This window comes from Pempheris klunzingeri, chromosome 14, assembly GCF_042242105.1.
Source record: "Pempheris klunzingeri isolate RE-2024b chromosome 14, fPemKlu1.hap1, whole genome shotgun sequence".
Classification (NCBI taxonomy): domain Eukaryota; kingdom Metazoa; phylum Chordata; class Actinopteri; order Acropomatiformes; family Pempheridae; genus Pempheris; species Pempheris klunzingeri.
The window spans coordinates 24,625,821-24,651,975 of NC_092025.1; the positions used below are offsets into that span (position 1 = coordinate 24,625,821).

Below are 26,155 nucleotides of genomic sequence, written 5' to 3' on the forward strand. Positions count from 1 at the left end.
GAATAATGACTTATTTATCAAAACATCTGCTGGTTTTAATCTAGTTTAAGTTTATATTAACAATCGCAACTTCAATTACTATATTACAGATTTTCCTTGAAAAGGGTCACTCCACTGTTTCTACCCATGATCCTCTGTGTCCTCATCCTGGTGTGTGAGTGACTGGTAGGTAGTAAAAGTGTTGGAACTGGTCCAGTAGATCACCTCAGCCAGCAGCCACCAAACGGGCTGCAATGGCTGCAACGTGATCCTTTGGGACAACTGCACCTGATCACAGTAGGTCCACTAAAAGAGCTTGTTTGATCCACTGACAGGCTCAGAGTGTTATTCTAAGTGTGTGACAGCATGATGGAAAGGATCCCTACAGAGAGAGACCTGGAAGATCCTTTTGGTTTAACCACAAACAGCACACACACCAGACTACATTCACTAAAACAGGGATTTTAGAGAACAGGACTCAGGAGCTGCTGCTCTGATGCTGCCTCCATCAGTTAGTTTGTTTGTGTTATTGTGTGACTTTGGTGTTTTAAAGGGTTAGTTTACATCCAGATGAGTCCTTTAAAACACCAACACTCTCTGTCTGCAGGGTGAAACTACTGTTTTCCCCTGCGAGGTAAAATTACTGTATTCCCCAGTGGAGTCTGGTGGCACCAAATAGGATTCTCTGCAAACACACCAGACTACATTCACTAAAACAGGGATTTTAGCTCACAGGACACAGGAGCTGCTGCTCTGGTTTGTTATTGTGACTTTGATAATATCTGTATAACAGATGGTTTAAAAAAACGGCCTCGTGCTTTGACAACTTTTCTTCCAGGAAACAAAACCTAAACATCAATAAAAAGTCTCTAATGAAAGTAAACAGTTGAAGCACGACGCGGCGGCAGGATCTGTTAGTTCATTTTGCCTTTAATAATAAAAAGAAAACTAAAATAAAAATCTCAAAATAAAAAATACATGGCAAAACAATAGACTCTCAAATGATTATGAGGATAATCATGGTCGCAATGATGATACAGTAGAAGTAATAATAATAATAATAGTCACCATAATAATAATAATAATAATCAGAAGCATAATAATCATAATTCTATCTTTTCTGGTGTTCGTCCCACCAGCAGAAATCACTTCCTGTTTTATAGACATTATGGTAAGCATCGCACAGGCCGGGGCGTGGCACTTGTCAAAATATTTTCACACTTAGCAAAGTTACCCCACATATGCACAACGAAATAAGGACAGAATCACAGCTCGTACGATTCACAGCACTGCTTGGAGGAAAATAAAGTTGTAAATCAAAAACATGCTCCGTTTCTTCTTCTTCTTCTTCCCTTCTGGGTGACGGTCTACTTCAAATGACTGACTGAGCGAAGGAGGAAGGAAGGGAGGGAGATTTGGCAGCTTTTTTTTTGTTTTTTTTCAAAGCTTGAAAAGAAAATTAAAAGTTTTGTGTGAAACTTAGTCGAACACACATCGAATGGCCGAGCGTGAAAAAAAAAAAAGAAAAAGAAAATCAACATTCTTCTTCTTCTTCTCCTGAAATCAGCAAAAATAAAAAAAAACCAGAGACGACGCGAACGTCTGCAGTTCAGCGGGTTGGTTTGTCCGATCAAAGTGCAGTGCTCCTGTGACGGGTGGATCTGTGCAGTTATTCTTGTTTTAGGGGAAAATAAACAAAAAGAAAGTCTGACGGCGGCGAACATGCGAGAAGATCTACTGAAGTCCTGAACGAAGAAAACAACGTTAGAAACACGACGGGGTTTTGATGGAGGTTCGCTGAAGGGAAACGACGGCGTTCGCTTCATCTTCATCACATCTCATGTTTTCATGGCACTTTTATCAACGGTTGTTATCAAAGGAAAAGACTGAAGCTACGCTAACGGACCTAAAGCTTCCGGAACAAATCCGCTCGTTATTGTTCAGTTTTGTAATAAAAAGGAAAAAGGACGGCGGCGTTTTAGGACTAAATCAGTTTAAATCATAGTTTGATTTTTCGTAAACTTACAACAATAAAGTCATTTTAAGGAAAAAAAAAAGTCCTAAATGTGGTTTTAAAACACTGAATCGTCTCATGACCAGAACAGAACATCTTCATTTAACACTTCATTTAATTATTGTGAAAAAAAAAAGATTTAAACACGGCGTGATACGGAGAAATAGTCGCTAAAAAAACAAATTTTAGATTTTAGTCATTTTACGAAAAAGTCGGGAAAAGAAAGAATAAGGCGACAAAATGTTTCAGGTTTTTACGGTTTTACCACAAAAGCAAAATATTTTAGGAATAAAAGATTAAAGACTTTAACGGGAAAAATGGCGACGTTTAATGACAAAAAGTCAAAATATTACAAGAATTAAGCCGTAAAGGTCTTTAAATTTGAACAAAACTTTATTTAAAGAGAACAACAACACTGGATTGAGTCATTAATAATTGGCGTTTTAATAATCTGTTCAGATTTTCATTCAAAATGCTGTAAATCCTGTTTTCAGCCACAATAAAAAAAAAGGGAGTGGCGAGATGAAATATCTTTGTTGGCAGCAGTGAGATCCAGAAGGCACGACGCAGCTCAGGAATAAACATTTAGATTTAATTAGAGTCAGTTGGTGGCAGGATTTTAAACAGAGATGATGATGACGATAAACAAAAAACACCAGCGCTTCCCTTTAACGGTCGGACTGTTTAAACCAGGTGGGATCGAGTCACATCGCTCTCTTCGGCGCCACCAGACAGCACAGCGGCTTCTACCGCTCGACGGGTTCAGCATCTGTGTTAAAGCACTTCATCGCTAAAGATCAGCGGCACGAGGGAGAGAAACACTTCTGCCGACAGTCTGGAGCCAACAGATCCAGGTCGGACCGGTTTGAACCAGACGAAGGGCGCCGACTCGATGGTTTAAAGTTCGATCCGAAAAACAAACAAACAAAAAAAAAACGATTCCAGCGTGATCAGAGTTTGTGCTCATCTTTTAGGGCACTTTGGGTGTTACCATGGTGATGGATTAAGACACCAAAGTGCTGTTTTAGTAACTAAAAGAAGAAGAAGAGGAGGAAGAGGAGGAAGAGGAAGTCTTTACGTCTGTAATACGAGTGTTTCAGCTTCACTACGATGTGATTTAAAGTGTTTGTACGGAGCCCAAGAGGAGATTAATTTTTATTTATTTACACAGAACATGAACGCTCTGATTGGTCGGTATCAGTCTGTAAAGAAGCGTCCTCTGATTGGTCGGTATCAGTCTATAAAGAAGCGTCCTCTGATTGGTCGGTATCAGTCTGTAAAGAAGCGTCCTCTGATTGGTCGGTATCAGTCTGTAAAGAAGCGTCCTCTGATTGGTCGGTATCAGTCTGTATAAAGAAGCGTCCTCTGATTGGTCGGTATCAGTCTGTAAAGAAGCGTCCTCTGATTGGTCGGTATCAGTCTGTAAAGAAGTGTCCTCTGATTGGTCGGTATCAGTCTGTAAAGAAGCGTCCTCTGATTGGTCGGTATCAGTCTGTATAAAGAAGCGTCCTCTGATTGGTCGGTATCAGTCTGTAAAGAAGCGTCCTCTGATTGGTCGGTATCAGTCTATAAAGAAGCGTCCTCTGATTGGTCGGTATCAGTCTGTATAATAAGTGTCGGTGTCCTCTGGGGCTGAACAGTGGAGCCGATGCTACCTGCTCACTGACCAATCAGAGGAGGTCTTTAAGGAACGAACATCAATTCTGGCTCCAAAAAACCAAGATGGCGACGCCCACGAAGCCAAACTTGAGGCTCTCTGTACCAACAGAACTCTGATCTCCTGGATTTAAGTGCACCGACACCAACTGAAACAGGAAGTCATCGTTTATCCTGCGGACAAAACCGGGCGGAAAGTAACCAAACAGCAGCCGCCACTCCGAAACACTAAGACGGTCAAAGGTCCGTTCTGTCTGGAGCACAAAATAAAATAATAATGTGAAACACAGAAGAGTTCAGCTTCATTAACAGGACTGATGGATGTAAAGTCTGACCTCTTAATGAAAATACAGACTTGTGTTTTCAGGGCGTCTCGATGATGATGGTTAGCTAGAATCCTGAGAGATGGACCAACGCTTGGCTTTTCTTCTTCTCTTCTCTTTATTAAACTCAATGACAGAAACAGAAGTTGAAGGTGTGAAACTCCGTCGACGCTGGAATGGTTCTTAAAAACAGAGAAACATCCAAGAAAGAAAAAAGGATTTTAAAACAGCAGAAACGACGAACGTGACAAAAAACTTTTACAAAATGGCCGACGGGGGTCCGGGTGTGGCGAGAGCGGGCGAGTGGATGCTGGTGAAATCGAACTTCAGTTGTGTGTGTGTGTGTGTGTGTGTGTGTGTGTGTGTGTGTTTCCTCCCCTTGCAGCCACGATGTAAAAAGCGTCTACAGTATTTACCCGAAGAGAAACGGCGCTCGCCGCTGAGCGCTGACGCCGGCTGCTCCAAGACGATTATTTTTCTGTTTGTACAAGATTTCAAAGTAAAAGAGGACGAACGCCGTCTTCATCACATCCTTCCTTCACACGTTATTTTACCCCTTCGGCGCCACAAGCCCCGCCCACGCCCGAACGTCCCGACTACAAAGAAAGAAAACGCCGCCGTCGTCGCCGTCTGTCCCGCAGCTGGTTAGCGTTTGTTGTTTTTCAACCTTCGGCAAAAAAAGAGACACAGAGAAGACAGAAGGAGAAGACGGCGGCGAGAAATGGCGGCGGCGTGACGAATGGCTGAAGCAAGAGAGGAAGAACACCACTGATGATGCCCCCCCCCCCCGCGAGGCCTCCGTCCAAACATGCCCTCATCCATCCCCCCCCACCGGGGAATGTAACGTGAAGTGTGTGTGCATGTGTGTGTGTGTGTGTGTGTGTGTGGTTTAGAAGCGAGCGTATGAAGGGGGTTGGCGAGCTCCTAGCAGTCCTCGTCCTTGTCGTCCACGGCGCCCTTGAGCCGCAGGCGGGCGAAGTCCTCGAAGACGAAGTCGTCGTCCTGGGAGATGCTGCTGTGAGGACGGAGACAGACGACAGTTTGGTTTTCTGTTTCTGCTCCAGAAGAATGAGACGCTCATTCAAAACCCCACTGAGATTTATAACAATTCTAACGAGTAAAGATCCAGTCTGAGAGCAGAGTGAACGACTGGTAGGTAGTAAAAGTGTTGGAATCGGTCCAGTAGATCACCTCAGCCAGACTCCTTTGACAAAAACTGTCATTTAAAGTACTAAAGACCTGCTGGAGTTAGTTTACTAAGTCAGCGTGCTACATTTTTGAGGCTAAACCTCAGGAACCAGACTTCATTAGAAAATCATTACATTTTAAGTCCATACATGTTCCCGTTGGGACCAGACCTCATACTCACTTTGTGTCGAACTCTATCAAATTGGTGTCGATGGGGGGGTCCATCTCTGGCACAGCTGTAACACACACACACATATTAGCACGTCACACCGTTGTTTCCACGGAAACTGCCTCTCATCTCCATGGAAATGGAGAGCGTGGACTCACCTGACTGCGGGCGGGACAGCGGCGGCTCTACAGGTTTGGGATGCATTAAGATGAAGGGCAGCTCCACCGAGACGTCTCTGAGAAAGACGACAAACACACGAGTGTCACTTCAGCTGGGGGGGGGGGGCAATTAGAATATGATTAAAGATACGAAAGAACAAGAACAAGAGACTCAGTTTACCTGAAAACACCACAGTTAACCCACTTTAAACTAGTTCACACCTGCTTTAACCAGCTCGCCTCTAATGGAGGTCAGGGTTACACCAGAAACCATTCTGGTTCATCTGAGATTAAATATGTTTACCGCTCAGTTAATCCTATTTATCTGTTATTAAAACAGGTTTGAAACCAGTTTAAACTGGATTATATCTGTTTTAACCCACTTTTCTCCACTTTAACTTCAATTCAAAGCAATTTCTGTTCAACTCACTGACTTCTTTAGAAGTAGTTAAGACACTTTAATCTAGTTTAAAGCAGGTTTTAAACCAGACAGTCATGTTTAAACCAGAGACAAACTGGTTTAAACTGGTTTTAAATCACCGTTCTCACTAAACCAGGCTGTTTTTATGTTTCATGTGTGCTGTCGGCTTCAGATCAGACACGTTTACCTCTCCAACACGCCTCGCAGCAGCCTGCAGGGGGGGGCGGACACAGCAGGGAGGGGGGGGGCAGGAGGGAGCCGAACAAAAAGTCAAAAACACAGAGGGGAGGGGAGGGAGGGGGGGTGAAATGGAAAGCAGGAGGCAACACGTTCACAACCTACAGACTGGAAGCAAACACAGTGAGGAGCAACTACGGCAACAAGCGGGTGGTTTCCACGGCAACCGACAGTGAAAACAGGAAGTCGGAGGACGAAGCAGGAAGCTGAAGCCGAGCTGCAGCAACATGACGGTCGAGATCTGGATTCCTCCTGCAGCCAGCACGTGTTTTATTACTGACCGTCAGAAAGTAGAGACATTATTGGTGTGACAGGAGTCTCATCTGCAATCTGTACACATCCTGGAGCGTACATGACTGGTAGGTACTAAAAGTAATTATGATTCTCAGTGTGTGACAGCATCATGGAAAGGATCCCTACAGAGAGAGACCTGGAAGATCCTTTTGGTTTAACCACAAACAGCACACACACCAGACTACATTCACTAAAACAGGGATTTTAGAGAACAGGACACAGGAGCTGCTGCCTCAATCAGAGGGTTTGTTTTTGTTATTGTGTTGTATTGTATTGAGTTAAATAGCATATCCTGTTCTCTAAAATCCCTGTTTTAGTGAATGTAGTCTGGTGTGTGTGCTGTTTGTGGTTAAACCAAAAGGATCTTCCAGGTCTCTCTCTGTAGGGATCCTTTCCATGATGCTGAAAAGTGAAAGGGAAGGGACAGCTTGCCTCCTCCTGCTCCTCCCTCATACATCGATGAGGATCACATTTGACTGGATACATTCATGTTTTCAGGACTTTGATCTAAAAACTCATTTTTCTTAACTAGGTTTGGTACAAAGCAGGAGGATCTTATTTCTAGTTCATGTGGATGCAGCTCAGCCGCTAATGTTTAGTCGACTGGAGGAAACAGCGAGGCAGAGAGGACAGGAAGTGATGTCAGCGGCGTGTGCGTGTGTGTCGTACCCTCCACGTGAGACCACCAGCTTGACTTTGACTCTGTAGGACACCAGGATCCCCAGAACCTCCTTGTTGGTGACGTCCTTCACACTGAAACACACAACAGGGCGCCGTGGTCATGTGACTGCACCAGCACACCTGTGGAACACACCTGTCCACTCTGTGTGTGTGTGTGTGTGTGTGTGTGTGCATTACATGGTGGAGGAGGCCAGGTTGGTGTCTTCGTGTTTGAGCTTGCCGTCCAGAGCGAGTCCTCTCTTCTCGCGGTTCTTGTCGAGCGTCGGGGTCAGGGTGTACACCTTACAGAAGGTGGAGCTGGACGACACCTGGTCGCTGAGGAGACGACACCCGGCTGTCAATCACACTGTTCGGGTGAAGCGGCGCTCCACAGACTGACTCCAGACCAGTTTAACAACTCTGATTTTTGAAGTGTGGAAACTTGAACTTACTCTGCTTCCAGCTGGGCCACTGGACATTTATACTGGGCAGTACTGAAGAGGCAGATGTCTGCATACTGACGCACTGCAGACAGACAGGTCAGAGAGAGAGACAGGTCAGAGAGAGAGACGGGTCAGAGAGACAGACAGACAGACAGAGGGTCAGTGAGCAGGACGCCATGTTTGTTTCTGATGTCTGAGAGGAGCAGGAAGACTTTGAACCCCCCCCCCCCCCCGAGCAGAACATCAGCCCCCCCACAGCAGCTCTGCAGGCCCCCCCCACAGCCGGTTACAGAGGTGAACAACAGGAGTGTGGATGATAAGGCATCTTCACCCCAGCAACGAAACACCCCCCCCCCAACCCAAAAACATGTAAGGCTTTAAACAGAAGAAGGAGAAAAGACAGAAGAAGTAAAGACAGAAGAAGAAGAAGAAAAGACAAGAAGAAGTAAAGACAGAAGAAGAAAAGACAGAAGAAGTAAAGACAGAAGAAGAAAAGACAAGAAGTAAAGAGAAGAAAAGACAGAAGAAGTAAAGACAGAAGAAGTAAAGACAGAAGAAGAAAAGACAGAAGAAGAAGAAAAGACAGAAGAAGTAAAGACAGAAGAAAAGAGAAGAAGAAAAGACAGAAGAAGTAAAGACAGAAGAAGTAAAGACAGAAGAAGAAGTAAAGACAGAAGAAGAAGAAGAAAAGACAGAAGAAGAAGTAAAGACAGAAGAAGAAGACGTAAAGACAGAAGAAGACGTAAAGACAGAAGAAGAAGACGTAAAGACAGAAGAAGAAGTAAAGACAGAAGAAGAAGACGTAAAGACAGAAGAAGAAGTGAAGACAGAAGAAGAAGACGTAAAGACAGAAGAAGAAGTGAAGACAGAAGAAGAAGACGTAAAGACAGAAGAAGACGTAAAGACAGAAGAAGAAGTGAAGACAGAAGAAGAAGACGTAAAGACAGAAGAAGTGAAGACAGAAGAAGAAGACGTAAAGACAGAAGAAGACGTAAAGACAGAAGAAGACGTAAAGACAGAAGAAGAAGTGAAGACAGAAGAAGAAGACGTAAAGACAGAAGAAGACGTAAAGACAGAAGAAGAAGACGTAAAGACAGAAGAAGACGTAAAGACAGAAGAAGAAGACGTAAAGACAGAAGAAGAAGTGAAGACAGAAGAAGAAGACGTAAAGACAGAAGAAGAAGTGAAGACAGAAGAAGAAGACGTAAAGACAGAAGAAGAAGTGAAGACAGAAGAAGAAGACGTAAAGACAGAAGAAGAAGACGTAAAGACAGAAGAAGAAGACGTAGTCGTACCGGAGATCTTGACCCTCTTGACAGTCTTGGTGGAGTTGTTGGTGACGTGAACGTTGACGCTGATGGGCTCTCCGTGGTAATACAGCTGCACACAAAGCATCATGGGAAACACGTTAATAATGATCCTTTAACACGTGTTGTATGTTAGAAAGAACCTGAAACACACTGAAGTTATCTGATACATGTGGAGCAGTAAAAAGACAATACGTAGAGGAGTGTGTGTGTGTGTGTGTGTGTGTGTGTGTGTGTGTGTGTGTGTGTGTGTGTGTGTGTGTGTGTGTGTGTGTGTGTGTGTGTGTGTGTGTACCTCCTTGTCCAGAGAGGCCTCCAGGTGTAGGGATCTGTCAGACATGAGGAAGCTGCGGGTGGTCTCCACCATGGGCTGAGGGCCCGGCTTCTCTGGAGCGTACTGAACCTTCCTGATCACCAGACGCACCGAGTTCCTGCACACACACACACACACACTGTAACCTGCCCCGACACACAGCTACTGCTACACACACAGGAGTCAGTGCTCTCACAGGTACGTGGAACACCTGAAGAGACTCTTCAATTATCAACATATCATATTCCAGCTGATCACTGCAGGTCTAATCAGATCCTCACATAACAGACCTGGAAGATCCTTTTGGTTTAACCACAAACAGCCGTTCTATCGCTCTCTGCACACACACCAGACTACATTCACTAAAACAGGGATTTTAGAGAACAGGACACAGGAGCTGCTGCTCTGCTGCTGCCTCCACCAGTCAGTGTGTTTGTGTTACTGTGTGTTACACACGTACTGTGTTGGATCCAAACTGACCGTTTAAAACACCAAAGTGACACAACAACACAAACAAACTGACCCACTGAGGCAGCAGGAGACCAGAAACTCCCATGTAAAATTCCTGCTTTTGTGAATGTGGTCTGGTGTGTGTGCAGAGAGCGATATAATGCTTTAGACACCAGGATATGCACAGATGGGATCCAGGGTTAAAAACACTGGCGTTACCCGTTTACCCCCACCAGCTTCAGGAAATGGAATCTTATCTCACGGGCTTACAAAATAAAAGCCCCACCCGCTGACCGCTGAGGTGCTGACAGATTTAAACCTCCTAAACCTGCTCCCCGCAGGCCTGAACTCACCTCTTGTGAATCTTCTCTTCTATTGACTTGGCACAGAAAGCTCTGATCTCGAAGTCGACCCCGCAGGCCTGCAGACGGAGAGAAGAAGAGCAGCTGTTTCCACCTGCAGAGGCACCGACTGAGCAGGTCTGAACGTTTACTTTGTCCAATTAAAGCTGAACTGACGGAGTAACTCTGCTCCTTAATTACTGTCCTTAAACCATAATGTTCAGTTTACACCCAAGTGGTTTTTCACAAGTCTGTCATTTCTGAGCCGGAGGATTTATTTCATGTCTTAAGCTTTGTTTGAGGGAATATTTTATACTTTCACTTCTATTTAAGGGTCCAGTCACGTCCCCACGTTGGTTTTAAATGATAAATGTTCTTATTCAGGTTCATGTTTTTGTCAAATCAAGACTTAAATTCTGTTAAGTAAGTGTGACAGATCAGCATCAGCTAAAATGAACCTGATCACATGCAGATCCTTTCTCTGCTGATCCACCTGGTCCTCACAACTTCATTTGCTTTGTGTGTGTGTGTGTGTGTGTGTGTGTTACCTTCCCAGTGTCCTCTGGGCCGGGCTGTAAAGTGACTGAACAGGGGAGGTTCTGAGGAATCTGAATCAGTAGAAGAAGAAACACAGTCAGTAAGAATTCAATCATCAGCCTCAGTTTTCTCCTTATTTCACTTTTTCTGCCACATAACAATACTACTACTAATAATACTAATAATACTACTAATAACACTACTAAGGTCTACAGCACCTTTTTAAAACTGCTGCTGTACAGACTAAACATGGATCAGGGGAGTAGAGGGACCCCTGACAGCAGAGCTGATCAGATGAGCTCCTGTGTATTTCTGCTTCACTATGTCATCATATCAAACCAAGCAGGAAATAAACTGTCTGCCATCTTCCTCTCGTCTACACATGCACCGTCGGAGAGCTCCACCCCCAGTTGGGGGGCCCGTTTTGGGGGTCAGGAGCCGAGCGGGGCCCCCGCCGGTTCCTGAGAGCCGACATGTGACTCACAGTGAAGTAGAAGGGGTGAGCATGCTGGCCGAGTTTCTTCAGCAGCCTCTCCTGCAGCCGGCTGTTGGGTTTCCGCTCCTCAGGCACCGGAGGGAAGGCCTGGGGGGGGCGGAGGGGGGGCGGCATGAGTAATAGTACTAATACCACAAGTCCTGCATTTAAAATGTTACTACAGTAAAAGTGTTTAGGTGTAATCAGCATGTATACAGCTGCTATTCAATAATCTATTATTTTATAGTTGTTTGTGTTTATTAAATATTAGAAGACAGAAAAACAGCTTCTCACAGTCCAACTCATGTTTTTAGACTTCCTGTTTTAGTCTGAAACTGTTAACCGTCATCTGTGACAAAGAAAAACATCAAACCATCACTTCTGACTACCTGGAACCAGAGGACTTTTGGTAAGTTTGCCAGAATAATGACTATTATTTATCAAAACATCTGCTGGTTTTAATCTAGTTTAAGTTTATATTAACAATCGCAACTTCAATTACTATATTACAGATTTTCCTTGAAAAGGGTCACTCCACTGTTTCTCCCCCTGGTCCTCTGTGTCCACATCCTGGTGTGTGAGTGACTGGTAGGTAGTAAAAGTGTTGGAACTGGTCCAGTAGATCACCTCAGCCAGCAGACACCAAACGGGCTGCAATGGCTTCTTTGGCGTTTTAAAGGGTTAGTTTACATCCAGTTGAGTCCTTTAAAACACCAACACACTCTGTCTGCAGGGTGAAACTACTGTATTCCCATGCAAGGTAAAATTACTGTATTTGTCAGTGGAGTCTGGTGGCACCAAATAGGGTTCTCTGCAAACACACCAGACTACATTCACTAAAACAGTAAAAAGTACATAATACTTCCCCGTAAAATAAAGTGGAGTAGAAGTAGAAATCAGCATGAAAAGATCAGTCATCAAGTCAAGCAGCCGTACTTCAGAGTTACAAAATAAAGTCCTCTTTAAAATAAAGTCCTCTGGTCTGGTTTCAGGTGTGAAGCTCTAACCTGGAAGGTGGAAATGTAGAGATCCTTCCTGAAGGACAGACCCAGCACGTCCAGGTCCTCACGGCCATATCGAAATGCACAGGTCAGCGTGACGAAGACTGCAGAGAGGAGGAGGAAGAGGAGGAAGAGGAGGAAGAGGAAGAGGAGGAGGAGGAGGAGGGAGGCACAGGTAGGATGAGAGGTTCAGAAATGTCCCTTAAATCTTTAAAAGCTGTATTTTTGTTTTCTTTGTTGAATTCAAATGTATTTTTATACTATAAATATATTTTACCACTTTAATTGATGTTTTATATTCAACCTTTTTCTGTTCACCTAATTTTGTTGTTTTTTTGTCTTTTTAAATATTTCATTTAACTTCTTCACCTCAAACACTGAATTATGTTTGAAAGGTGCTGCATAAATAAGAACAACAGTAATCTAATTTCTCTAGACAAGATAAAGATAATATATAATGATAATAATAATAAACATTATGCATGGGTCGTTATGTGCAGTCATTTAGAAACTAGTTAGATTTATTAAGTAGAGCATCATCTACATAGAAGATGATGTTTAATGAGAATCATGAATCATTTTATTCTATTCATCTGTATATTAAATCAGTAGATGTTTGTGTTGGCTGCTGATGTGTGCTAATTCATTCTAAGGCTGGTTATTAACGTACACACATAATGTCATTATAGAAAATGTCACTGTTCTCTCAGTGTCATCTGTGATCTTAGATTTGTTTTTGTTTTTAAAATATCTACAATTTAATCAAACAAAGGCGTTGAAGTCAGACTGAGCAAAGAGGTGAAACCATGAAAAACAGTTAAGTGAAGTTAAATTCAGGTAAAAACTCCTCAGAGCCTCAAAAGGAAGCTGATCGATGACATCTTAGCTTCTTTCTGCTCCTTTCTGGAGTCGTTTCATGTTGTTTGTTAAAAAAAGAGAAGCTCCTGAAGCTGGCTGAGACACAAAGGATCATTTCTGATATTTCCCCAAAGACCTTTTTCTCTTCCTTCATTAACCATCAATAACACATTTACAAAAACAGGTCGGCTTTATTTGTGACGACAGAGAGCGTCGGCTGAATGTGATCTCAGTTGGAGCTTAAGTGACGGCCGGCGGCCATCTTCAGTCAGCAGCTTTTCTCAGCAGATGCCTGCAGCATCAGAAAGCAGCTAAAGAGACGACGTCAGAGAGGGAACAAAGTCAAAGATTCAAACACTGACACAGAACTTAACTAACGGAGCCATCGGCGGCCATCCTGAATTCAACCCTTTCTTTCCTTTTTGTTTTTACGGGCTTTGATGTGGGGGAAGCCGTCCGTACCTTTCCTGTCCTTCAGGTACTCGGGGTCGACGAGGATCACTCCATCTGTCGGCCGGGAGGAAGGAAGACAGACAAACACACGGCCGAGTCATCAAAGGTTCACTGTCAGACTCTACAGACGCTTCACCTTTTCATTCACTCACACGTTTACAGTCTGTGAAGCTTCAGACTTAAAGGAGAACTCCAGCGTTTCAACCGTGGCCCCGGGTTCATTATGTGGGTTCAAGATGACTGGTAGGTACAACCACTGACAGGAACAACAGTCTGAGCCTGTCAGTGGATCAAACAAGCTCTTCTAGTGGACCTACTGTGATCAGGTGCAGTTGTCCCAAAGGATCACGTTGCAGCCATTGCAGCCCGTTTGGTGTCTGCTGGCTGAGGTGATCTACTGGACCAGTTCCAACACTTTTACTACCTACCAGTCATTTTCTTATTCTGTCTTTTTGTGGTGAGGTCCTCTTGTTTTAAAGGGGTACATAGTGTAAATAATAATTATTGTTGTCAATATTATTGTATTTTATCAGTCAGAACTTTTCTATTACAGCTCATCCTGCTCCGGCCTTTGATGCTGCTGTAACATGTCAATTTCCCCCAATGGGGGATCAATAAAGTCCATCTTATCTTATCTTATCTTATCTTATCCAGACACCAGGATGTGGACAGAGAGGGGCCAGGGTTTAGAAAACACCAGAGTTGCCCTTTAAATAATGACATTACTGATCCAACATGAACAAAATTATTACTGAAAAATGTATTTTGTGTCTTTTCTCGATCAAAACTGATGATGTTTTGCACGTTGAGTCCTTGAAAGCAAAGATTATTCTTCCATTCAGCTTTTCCAGGACTGGAATAACTCCTGATAAAATATGAATTAGCAAAACTCCAGACTCACCTACTGGGTCCACGTGGTCCAGGTGATCCACAAAGTCTCTCTTTCCCAGGTAAACTGTCACCTGCACAGACCAAACACAGCGTCAACCAGTGGGTGAAACACTCGTTAGGATTCAGGATTCACACGCGACCAATCGAAGCAACAAATCACACCGGTTTACCGTCGGGTTTATTATCAGCTGATAGCAAATGATCAGTGTCGTCATTCAGGAGTTACAGACTTGTTTCCCACAGATATAAATATCACTCCAGTCAAGGTTCCTATTGAACTGCTCCGTGTCAGCAGCCTTGTGAGACTAAAGATAGATTTAACGACATTTACAGCCTGTGTGCAAAAGTAATTAATCATCTTTGAGGATTTTGTGAAGGACGACCAGACGGAGAATATGAGCTTCACCTCAGACATGCTGACTGATTTATGGACCAACTGTTTCCTAAAACTAGAAACAATCACACTTTACGTGAAGGACTACTTTATTTTCTGCTACTATAAACTTCCACTACATTTCAGAGGGAAGTGTTGTCCTTAATATTCCACTACATCTACCTGGACACTTCACTAACTTTGCAGATTAATATTTTACAAACCAAACAAGTTTATAAAATATGTCACTGTTTCTCCCCCTGGTCCTCTGGGTCCACATCCTGGTGTCTGAGTGACTGGTAGGTAGTAAAAGTGTTGGAACTGGTCCAGTAGATCACCTCAGCCAGCAGCCACCAAACGGGCTGCAATGGCTGCAACGTGATCCTTTGGGACAACTGCACCTGATCACAGTAGGTCCACTAAAAGAGCTTGTTTGATCCACTGACAGGCTCAGAGTGTTATTCTAAGTGTGTGACAGCATCATGGAAAGGATCCCTACAGAGAGAGACCTGGAAGATCCTTTTGGTTTAACCACAAACAGCACACACACCAGACTACATTCACTAAAACAGGGATTTTAGAGAACAGGACTCAGGAGCTGCTGCTCTGCTGCTGCCTCCATCAGTCAGTCTGTTTGTGTTATTGTGTGACTTTGGTGTTTTAAAGGGTCAGTTTGCATCCAGATGAGTCCTTTAAAACACCAACACACTCTGTCTGCAGGGTGAAACTACTGTTTTCCCCTGTGAGGTTAAATGACTGTTTTTGTCAGTGGAGTCTGGTGGAACCAAAATATGTACAAATAGGGCCCAGGATTAAAACTACTGGAGTTTTCTTGAAAGAATATTCCTCTGACAACACTTCTGTACTTTTACTGGTAATTAAGTCGTTTTTCTTTGTGGCATTGCTACCTCTGCCCCCCCCCCCCCTCCCCTCGGTCTCCATGTTTAATGACGCTGTTTCAGTGTTGTTTGCTGCAGAATAAATAAACTGGCTGACTCACCTTACAGTTGGGGCTCGACTTCTTGAAAACTCTGAGAGGTTTGGAAAGAGGAAGAGGAGGAGGGAGGGGAGACAAAAAGGGAAACAGAAGGAAAAGACGTGTTAGTCCTTTATTTTCTGGTTCGTCTCAACCAACAAACAAGAAGCAGAGAAACGTTCCAAACTAAAATCTAAATTATCTGCCTTCAAACAAGGCCACTGTTTATTTCAACACAGCAGGAAGCTGAGGGGGAAGTGGTTTGAGAGAAAAACAGTCTGTATGACCCAGGTTATTATGGGATGTCACCACTGAGCTCGACCGGAGGCAGGTGGAGCGACGACTGTTCAGGTCAAATCATCTGCTTAAAAACCAACTCAGGACCTCAGAAGAAGAACAGAGGATTTTAAAGAGGAGAACAAAAGACTCATTTCTCACTTTTTTACAAACCAAACAGTTTCTTTGTTTACAATTTTGTCCCTTTAAGGTCATTTTTGTGTCTTAATGATAGTTTTTTGTCTCTTTTTGCTAAACTGAATTCAACTTTCCAGCAGGAAATGTGGACCATCTTAACCCATCCATGACGCTGATAATCATTCTGTCCTTTTTCATGTTAACGTGAGGTTTTAAACAACAGTGACCTGAATGGTTCATTGTGAAGGAGGCCCCGCCCACTGAGCACCTGAGTGCACCTGGCTGCCCTCCATCGGTGTTAGCTAGCTAACACTGCTAACAAGATGAAGAAAAAACCCACCAACAGCCTCCACGTCCTCCCCCCATCTGAGGAGGTGAACACCAGAGGACCTGCTTTATTTTGGTGCGTCTGTCCTCCTTAGCGTTAGCATGCTGCTAACGTGACTCCCATGGACGTCTACGGAGGCCTGGATAAAGTTAGAGACTCCTAGGAAACCTGCTCAGTGGAGCCTGAAGCCAATAAGGTTCCACTTCCTGGGTAGAACAGTACCTGGATCTTCCTCACTGTTGAGTCCATGTAGCATAGCGCACTGAGAGGAGCCTTCTGCTGACTCCCTGTTAGCCCTGTGCTACAATTATTTAATTTAATTTAATTTAATTGGCTCTTCCAGACTTTCTAAATGTTATTTCACAGCTTGTGACGCTCAAGAAAAATGTCTCCTCCGATTTACAGGCGTCTCTTTCAAATTGTGAGGCCACTATGTCAGATTGGCTTCAAGCCTGGAGGCCTTCCTGGGGGGGGGGCGTGCTCTGGCCTGTGGGAGCTGACCAATCACAACAGACTGGGCTCTTCGGGGGGGATTTTAGATCCTAGTAGGACCCGAAATACAGACTGAAGCAGACAATAAGCAGAAGGTCTGTGAGCAGAAGACTGGGCGCTGACGGCCCCCTACATCCTGATCGCAGCGCCCTCGATAAAGACCGCAAACAGGAAGTAGCAAATACGGCGGCTTCCCCTCCTCACATCTCGGGCGTGAAGCCGAGGCGTTCAGGAGAAGCTCAGACATGCGAGCGCTGGAAGGAACCGGAGCTGGAACCAGAAACGATAAAGTGTTTACGGGCAGGCGGGCGCTCCAGCTGATGGCTGCTTCCTGTCAGAGCCGCTGATCCTCTCCACACGCTTATATTTACATCACTTCAAAGCACAGAGTCACACTCAGTCCAGGTTTCTGCGGCTCCAGTTTGGGCACTAAAGGCACGTTTATGAGCGGGGTGTTTTTAGCTGCAGCAACAACAAAACACACTCGGAATGAGCTGCAAGACTCAGAGACACAATATGTTAGAGTCCAGCTCTCAGCCAGACGTCTTTCCAAGGCTCATCTTCATGATTCTATAGTTCCCACAGAAAGCAGAGGGAGCTGAGAGGCCTCGCAGCACAGGAGTCGGGTTTGTGCCGTAAAAACAATGAAGCAGTTATTAAGAACAAACCAAAGCCTGGTTCTAAGTGTGGTCTCAGTCTTAGGACCGATATTAAAATCACTCCTGATTCGCCACACTGACTTTTTATATCTGAGTGACTCAGTTTAGCCAAAACGTCGGATCATCTGTTCCTTTTAAAACAGGATTATTTCTGGCCCCTCGTCCAAAGCTGAAGGAGGCAGAGGGCTGCAGACCTCTGTGACACCCTTACAGCTCATCATGTCTGTGGAGCTTCACACAGCCGACAAACCTCACGACAGCTCCAACATGAAGAAGGGACTTAACCTCAGCACCCTTCATCCTGTCAGAGGTAGTTAGTTAGTTAGTTACAGTTACTTGGTTGGATTCTTTGTCGGAGGTGAGAAGTTCTGATCTAAGAGGAGAAAACAGACGCTCCTCTTCAGGTTGACGTCCCTCCGTCACTGCTGGTTACATAACGGACAGACAGACCGACACACTGTGGGGAAACGTCCCCACATGAGGAACAACATGTTGACTAATCGGCCCCAAAAGGACGTTTCACAACCTTCCCTGGAAGAACGTCAGCGCCACAGGAGCAGCGGCCCGCTAGCTCGACGCTGCTGCTGCAGCAAGCTGACCCATTTTAGCACCACTTCAAAAGCTAAAGCGCTAACGGATCCACGATGAGCAGTTCAGGAAGCCATCTTGTAATCGATCGATGTAGTGGAGGTCTATAGTGTGTGTGTGTTAGTTAGTCAGTGTGTCAGTGTGTAGTGGAGGTCTATAGTGTGTGTGTGTTAGTTAGTCAGTGTGTAGTGGAGGTCTATAGTGTGTGTGTGTTAGTTAGTCAGTGTGTAGTGGAGGTCTATAGTGTGTGTGTGTTAGTTAGTCAGTGTGTAGTGGAGGTCTATAGTGTGTGTGTGTTAGTTAGTCAGTGTGTCAGTGTGTAGTGGAGGTCTATAGTGTCTCTGTTGTTCTGGATCAACATGTTCTCTGTCTTTCTTTAGTCTCCTCTGATGAACAACATGTCTGATTCCTGGATTTCCTCCATGTTTCTCCCAGTCTGAAGTCTTTTCTCACTCATTCTGCTTTAGTGACTTCTGGAACCTTCTAGCTGAGGTTGGACACATTTTAGGGACATGAAGAAGAAGAAGATCCTCCAAGAGATGACGTCACCAGAAGAAGAAGCAGCAGCGTTCAGAGGTCAGAGGGTTAAAGTCTAAACCAGCTGAGGACTTTGGTCTGAGCCGGTGGGACTGCTCCAAACAGACCTCACCGATATGTGACGCCGTGTTTTTAACGTGTAGCTCCTGACGAGAGCATCAGATGTTGATCCGCCTGTTAGATCCAGCTCCTCCTCTGTGAACGGCTCCACAGGGAATAACTCTGAACAAGAAAACAGCCGGCTGCATGTAAACACGCTTTAACGCTCGGCTGGCTGCTTCCAAAACTTTCCAGGCGGGTAAATGTGTCACAGCGGCGAGCGGTGGCGGCTCCACCCGCAGCAGAAGGGGTCTGCGGGGACGGCGGATCAGGCTCCCGCCCCCGTGCGACGGCAAACTGCGTCACCTGAACCTGAACTGATGCTTCGTGCCTGGACAAGAGCCGAGGGATCGTTTTAACTGCTTTACATCCAGCTGTGGATGATGAAGTGTGATCTGTGCTGCTCTGCTGTTTTCCTGCACATTAAACCTTATTTTCACACATCCTGGGCTCAAAATAACTATCAGGTACAAAAGGAACCATGTTGTTTAACCAGAGACCGTCACTGCGTTGAGCTTCACCAGACTCAATCCACACAAACAGTCATTTTACCTCCCAAGATCCTTTTTGTTTAACCAAACACTGTTGCTGCGTGCTCTCTTTAAAGCCTCCAGACTGCACTGGGAAAAAGACAGAATCTTTATTATTAGTTATTGTTTCCAGACTTTGGTGTTTTAACATGTTAGTTTGGATCCAGACTGACTAAAACACGTGTAAAATCCCTGTTTTAGTGAATGTAGTCTGGTGTGTGTGCTGTTTGTGGTTAAACCAAAAGGATCTTCCAGGTCTCTCTCTGTAGGGATCCTTTCCATGATGCTGTCACACACTTAGAATAACACTCTGAGCCTGTCAGTGGATCAAACAAGCTCTTTTAGTGGACCTACTGTGATCAGGTGCAGTTGTCCCAAAGGATCACGTTGCAGCCATTGCAGCCCGTTTGGTGTCTGCTGGCTGAGGTGATCTACTGGACCAGTTCCAACACTTTTACTACCTACCAGTCACTCAGACACCAGGACATGTGAAAGTCTCCTTTAATCCTCTGTCCATCCATTTACTTGTCAGATAATTTGAGTGGCTGGGGCTTTAGTGGTGACATGTATTGTCCCTTTTAAAGATGGTGGGCTGTTGTCTGTTGTCCATCACTGAGTGTAAACACTTTAATCCACAGTGGAAACGATTAGTCGCTCAACGGAAATTTAATCAGCAACAATTCTGATATCTGTTGAACTGTTTCTGGTTCCTGCTTCTGCTGTGAGCTTTCTTTATTACCTGAATGTGTTTTAACCGGATGGGAAGTTGGGGGATGTTTTATAGAGACTCCACTGAAGCACTAGATCACCTGCAGAATGTCCTTCCAGAGAGCAGACAGGTGGGCTGATGGGAAATAGCATTAATTACATGCTGCTAAATGCTGCAGTGACCAAACATCGACATTAAATGATCTCTTTAAACACTGCTCATTGTTATTTGGGCAGTAAGGACAGAGTCCGATGTAAACAGAGCAGGAAGAGTCCACGGTGACGGCTCCTTTCCTCTGGGTCACAGTTCAGCTTTGTTCTTCACGCTACTTTGGTGTCCGAACGCCTGAATCAGCATCACAGCGAGCTGCACACTCAGAGCGACGCTCGCTCCGTTTCATCAGTCGGCCACTTCCTCACGCCGGCCGGACTGTGCTCAGACACACTGCAGCCCTCAGCGCCTCGGCCACAGCTGACTGAAGCTCTGAGGAGCCACAGGTGTGTGCTCACTGACGCTCACTGGTTTAACTCAAGTCACATGAAGTGTTGGAACTGGTCCAGTAGATCACCTCAGTACCTGCCAGGCACCCAGACACCAGGATGTGGACAGAGAGGGTTAAAACAGGGGAGTTCTCCTTCAGGGAAAGTTTGTCAAACTGCAATTTAAGTTGTGATTAGAAACAAACAGTCAAACTGAAACTGTTTGGATAATCAACAGTCATTTTTGTCCAGGTTGTCAAAAGTGAAGGTCTGCAGCCAGTTAACAGACCAACAGCATTAAAACTGCTGCGTCTTCATGTAAAAACAGTTAATTCAAATACATCTACTTTGGCTTTGAGAAGCTCCACCACAGTTTAACAGTGCCTCTCAGCTCCAGGCCGTCGTGCCAACGCTGTATTTGACTTCCCATCCAGAGCTGCTGCCGGCCTGAAGCTCCACTTTGGAGTTTTTCTTTAACAGAAAGCTTAAATGATTAACGCCACTCAGCTGATGGCTTCGGCACTATGTGAGATTGATTGTGTCGCCGCTCTGTGATGTAAAATGGTGTCACAGCTCATCTATAGAAGCATCCAGAGGTCGCTCGCCATCGTTGGAACCACATCGACGCCGAAAAACACTTCAACTCGACTCAAAGTTCCTCTGAAGCACCGAACAGCTCGTTCCTCTCCTGCCGATCTCGAGCAGGTCATACAGGCTTTTATTTAGTCACGCCTACTCGCTGCAGGAAAACAGCTGCTCTGCTTCTGACAGTCAGAGAGCTCGTCCCTCCTGCACTTCATCTCAGGACTTCTCTGTTTACACTCACAGCACTTCTTGGGTCAGCTTCCTGTTGGAGCCCTGAGCGGCTGCCTCTCTACAGACCGCAGCCTCAGGTGCCCCACAGGACTCTGCCGGGCTCAAACCCAAGACCAGGCTGGTGTCACAGCCCGGCGCCGCCCGCCGAGTTACAGAGGAACAACTTCAAGTAAACGTCCTCGAGCGACAATCAAGCGAGAGCCAATCACAATCGTTTCAGTCCGAGGGTACTCTGGTGTTTCTAACCCCGGGTCCTGGTACCACTGACAGGCTCAGAGTGTTATTCTCAGTGTGTGACAGCATCATGGAAAGGATCCCTACAGAGAGAGACCTGGAAGATCCTTTTGGTTTAACCACAAACAGCACACACACCAGACTACATTCACTAAAACAGGGATTTTAGAGAACAGGACACAGGAGCTGCTGCTCTGCTGCTGCCTCCATCAGTCAGTTTGTTTTTTATTATTTGTTGTGGAGACTTTGTCTTGGAGCAAACTGACCCTTTAAAAGCCCCAAAGTCACACAAACTAACTATCTGATGGAGGCAGCAGCAGATCAGCAGCAGATCAGCAGCAGATCAGCAGCTCCTGAGCTCTGTGAGCTAAAATGACCGTTTTATTACAGGAGTCTGGCTCCACACACACGCAGCAGTAAAATGGTGGTTTCTGTTTGTCGTCGTCGTCCGAGTGATGTGACATCACATCTGCTTGGCCAATCACAATCGACAGCGCAGCGGACAAAGCACCTGGAGTCACCTGGACCCCCCTGAGCAGCAGTGGGAACCACAGCTGACCCGTCATGGCTCACACGTGCTGCGTTATGTGTTGTTGAACCTGAAATAAGTGATTGTTAAGGCAGTTCTTGTCAGCAGGAACAAGCCGTGACAACATGAGCACTGATCTGATGTCTCTGTTTTAGCTCTAGTTTGGTTTCCACCGAACCAAAAGGATCTGAGAGCTGCAGCCATTACTCGATCAATCAATTAGTCAAGTGAGGAAGAACTAATCTGATAATCTAGTAACAAAAACGGCATTTCAGCATTTCAGGGTTTTCAGAACTGAGGATCTGTGGCTTCAATGATGAGTCGATTCGTATATTAGATCTAATCTGCTGCTAGTTTGATCATCCAAGTATCTTATCTAATAGTAATTTGATTCTTTCAGGTTCTCAAATGTGGAAATTAGCTGTTTTTCAGGGTTTCGCCCTCCTACAGACTTTTTCGCTGCTTTCTAAAGTTTTACAGACCAAACGATCGACCAGTTAATCAAGAGAATAAGCAGCAGATTAACTGGTGGTTCACAGGAGGTCAGTAAGAGGCAGGTAGTCAGCTGTCAGGGGTAAAGAACAACAGTGAAGGTGAATAAGACACAGAGTTCTGATTTTCCAGGACTTTCCAGGAGCTCCAGGACCTGTGGGCACCCTGAGCAGAGCGGCCTGTTGCCCCCCCATGATCAGAAACAGTCAGACAGCAGCAGATCAATCAGCCGATCATCAATAATCTGACACAGACAGCAAAGTTTTCCTGCATGAGCACACAGAGGGGTCGACCGCCGTCACTGTGTTTGTCTTTCCTCGCGCTCCTTCCTGCTTCCCACCTGCTTCCTAACAGGAAGTCCAGGCAGGAAAGTTCAGGCAGACGTGGGCAGAGCCGGGGCGGCGGTGCAGCGGCCCGACTCGGGCCAAACACCCCACCACACCGGCCGCTCTCTAAATATCAGAGGAGGACGCCGGAGTTTGAGAACAAGCAGCTGAGGAAGCAACACAGGAGTAAACAAAGAGGCGTCTGTGCCCCAATGAGCTGGAACATGAGCCAAGCTTTGTCTCCACGACAAACATGCAGGATGTAAACAGTCAGCACTTTAAACTCACAGTCATCGCTTTATTACAAGTCCAGCGTGCAGGAGGAACAACAAGCACCAAAATCACCTCCTCAGCTGCAGCAGGCGCAAAGAGCTGAGCTCACCTGTCCGCCTGCACGAGGCAGGAGGCAGGAGGTTCAGACCTTGGAGGCTGGTTGCAGCACTTAGTCTGAGGGTGCTGAAGGTTTAGATCTCTGTAACAGGATCCGGATTGAAGGCAAAAACACGGAGAGCAAAGCAGAGACTGACATGGAGGGTACAACCCCCACACAGACACATCCGGACACTTCAGGAGCCCTGACAGATGCTGAAGAGGGGCATCTTCCTCTGTCAAAAACAAACCGAGGAAGAGGCGTTTCCGCGGCTGACCTGCTCCTCAGCAGCACCCACACGTCCGATTTGTCCCACAGAAGAAGAAGCCCTCAAACTCATCAAAATACATTTGCACCTAATTAGCTTAAGCCTGCGAACCCCCCCCATACCCGAAGTTAGCCTGTACCAGTAGCAGGCTAACCCACATAGCTCCTCGATGTGCGCGATCGCACCAAACTCCATTTAAAAATATTCTAATTTTAAACATTCCTTCAATATTCAGCTGCTTAAAGCAAAACTCTGCATGTTGTGACAATCGTTTGGGTCTCGCACTGAAATCGGCGTCGACACCATCCACCAAGCAGCACTTTAATTCAATAAAATCTCATGTTTTACTATAGATCGCCAATGGTCGATACCGCCCACTACGGCCGTATTTTACTGTAAAGCACCGTGGGAATTCCTGCCTCCAGCCCCACTGCCCGTTATGATCAAAACAGGAGCAGGTGCGATTATTCCGCGGGCAGCTCATCAGACCCTCAGTGCTGACGGTTTGTCAGGTGCTCAGGTGTTTTGCTCGGACAGCTCCGCTGGGCAGATTTCTACATTTGACAGATTTCTGAGCGGGGGCTGGAGCAGCGTCCTGCCCGTTGGTTAGCTAACCCCACCCTGCTGAGCTAACTTCGCCTCTTCCGAACGAGGTCACCGCGTTACAGGTCCAGACACGACCCGGCGGAACCCCCCCGGGACCTCCGAGTCGGGCTTTTGTCAGAAAGCGGGTAAATCTGCGCTGCACGGGCGGAGAAAAGCCCCCCCGCCCGGGCCAGCAGCAGCTCGGCTAACGCTAGCAAAGTGCGTGAGAGCGGATGCTAACTAGCCGTTAGCCGCTGTAGCCTCGCCGTCCTACCTGGTGCCCGCCTTGTCCCCCATCTCCTCGGCAGGCGGACGGCAGCAAGATCCCGACAAAATGAGCCCGGACTCGGCGGTGTCTCGACTTCAGAGGACGTGTGTTTCTCCAGGCGGCTCCGCTCACCCGTCCATCCACATCGGCGCACAGCTAGCTAGTTAGTATGCTAATTTAATTTAGCGCCGCCTCGGCTGCTCTGGCTTCCGCAAAGGCAGGAGCTGTGTGTGTGTGTGTGTGTGTGTGTGTGTGTGTGTGTGTGTGTGTGTGTGTGTGTGTGTGTGTCACACGTTGCGCAAAGCGGGGTCTCCACAAACATGACAACAAGAAGCATTAAACGTTTAAAGGACAAAAAGATGATTTTAATAAGAACAATAATAATAACATCAGCACACACACACACACACACACTCACACACACACACACACACACACACACACACACACACACACACACACACACACTCACACACACACACACACACTCACACACACACACACACACACACACACACACACACACACACACCCACACACACACACAGCTTTACACCTGTCTCCCACACACTAATCATTTACAGATGAACTATTAATCTATAACTATACTATATAACTAACTCCTATTTAAACTCTAATTTCTGCCAATATGATGAAAAGTGTGAGGATCTTTTCTTAGTTTTGCTTTTTGTTTGTATTAATATTAAGTTATTAAAACACTTCATTTAGAGTGTAGTTAGCTAAACATGGGTCCAGATCCTAAGTTATTAGTTTGAGATATTAAATCATTATTTTTACACATTGAGTCATTACTTTCAGTCCAGTTAGTTTATTAAAGCATGTGAAGGATCTGTTACCAGATCCAGCAGCGTTCAGAGTAAATAACACTTATATAACATAAATAATATCCAAAACGACCATATAATAGATGAATAAATATTCTAATAGATAGAACATCTAGTTGAAAACCAGGCAGCATGTTGGAAACATGGAGGAAACAGCAGGAAAGAGCTGAGAAGCTGCTGTTTTCAGCCATGTTTGTATTAGAAGGACAAACTGAGTCAGTATTTTGATAAAAATAAGTCTGGTGTCTTTGAAGAGAGCGATATAACAGCTGTTTGTGGAAAGGATCCCACCAGACTCCATTCAGAAAGTCGGTCATTTTACGCCACAGAAGGTGGGCCTGTGTGTGTCCTTGGTGCTGTAAAGGGGCCGTTTGGACCAGGTTTCCAGACTAGCTTCTCCACATCCTCAGAACTTTTTAAAGATAATGCGGTGCCCCACAAAGGTTTACGAGGACTGAACACTTCCTACAGTCCCAAAAGAGAAGTGAAACGGGTCACTGAGCATAATTTACTGTATTCAGTCAGCACAAAGCAGAATCTTCTCACGAAAGATTCTCAGAAAGTGAATTTCTGCTTTTTAAGCTTCCTGTTGGCTCCACTGATGATATCTGATGTTTCTGCACAGAGGCGATGGGTCAGTGCCAGTAAATAATCAGCCTCCGCTTTTTAAAACAGAACTAAACAGCAATAATAACACAGAAACAACAAATAGAAGGTCATTTATTCACAGACCAGGTGTCAAACAGGCTCAGAGTGTTATTCTCAGTGTGTGACAGCATCATGGAAAGGATCCCTACAGAGAGAGACCTGGAAGATCCTTTTGGTTTAACCACAAACAGCACACACACCAGACTACATTCACTAAAACAGGGATTTTAGAGCTGCTGCCTCCATCAGTTAGAGTGTCTGTGTTATTGTGTGTTACACAGATGTTGTGTTGGATCCAAACTGACCCTTTAAAACACCAAAGTCACACAAAAACACAATGATGGTGACCAGCATGTACCGTGTTAAAGAAGTCTGGTGTCTTTGAAGAGAGCGATATAACGGCTGTTTGTGGAAAGGATCCC

At 45.4% G+C, this 26,155-nt stretch overlaps 1 protein-coding gene across 2 annotated transcripts; it reads right to left on the reverse strand.

Moving 5' to 3' along the window:
- Positions 1–4,769: 4,769 nt before the first annotated feature.
- Positions 4,770–24,444, reverse strand: LOC139212749 (arrestin red cell). Of its 2 annotated transcripts, none has more exons than XM_070843274.1 (16): positions 24,247–24,444; positions 15,542–15,572; positions 14,179–14,239; positions 13,287–13,331; positions 11,973–12,070; positions 10,975–11,073; positions 10,502–10,561; positions 9,966–10,033; positions 9,145–9,280; positions 8,838–8,922; positions 7,552–7,624; positions 7,298–7,435; positions 7,109–7,192; positions 5,488–5,564; positions 5,342–5,396; positions 4,770–4,984 (listed from the first exon to the last, which is right to left on the reverse strand). In XM_070843274.1, the coding sequence occupies exons 1-16, from the start codon at positions 24,267–24,269 to the stop codon at positions 4,897–4,899; spliced, it is 1,221 nt and encodes a 406-aa protein (XP_070699375.1). In that variant the 5' UTR covers positions 24,270–24,444; the 3' UTR covers positions 4,770–4,896. The 2 variants fall into 2 exon arrangements, with proteins under 2 accessions (XP_070699375.1, XP_070699374.1); XM_070843273.1 differs by having other exon boundaries at positions 4,770–4,987.
- Between the last annotated feature and the right edge of the window lie 1,711 nt (positions 24,445–26,155).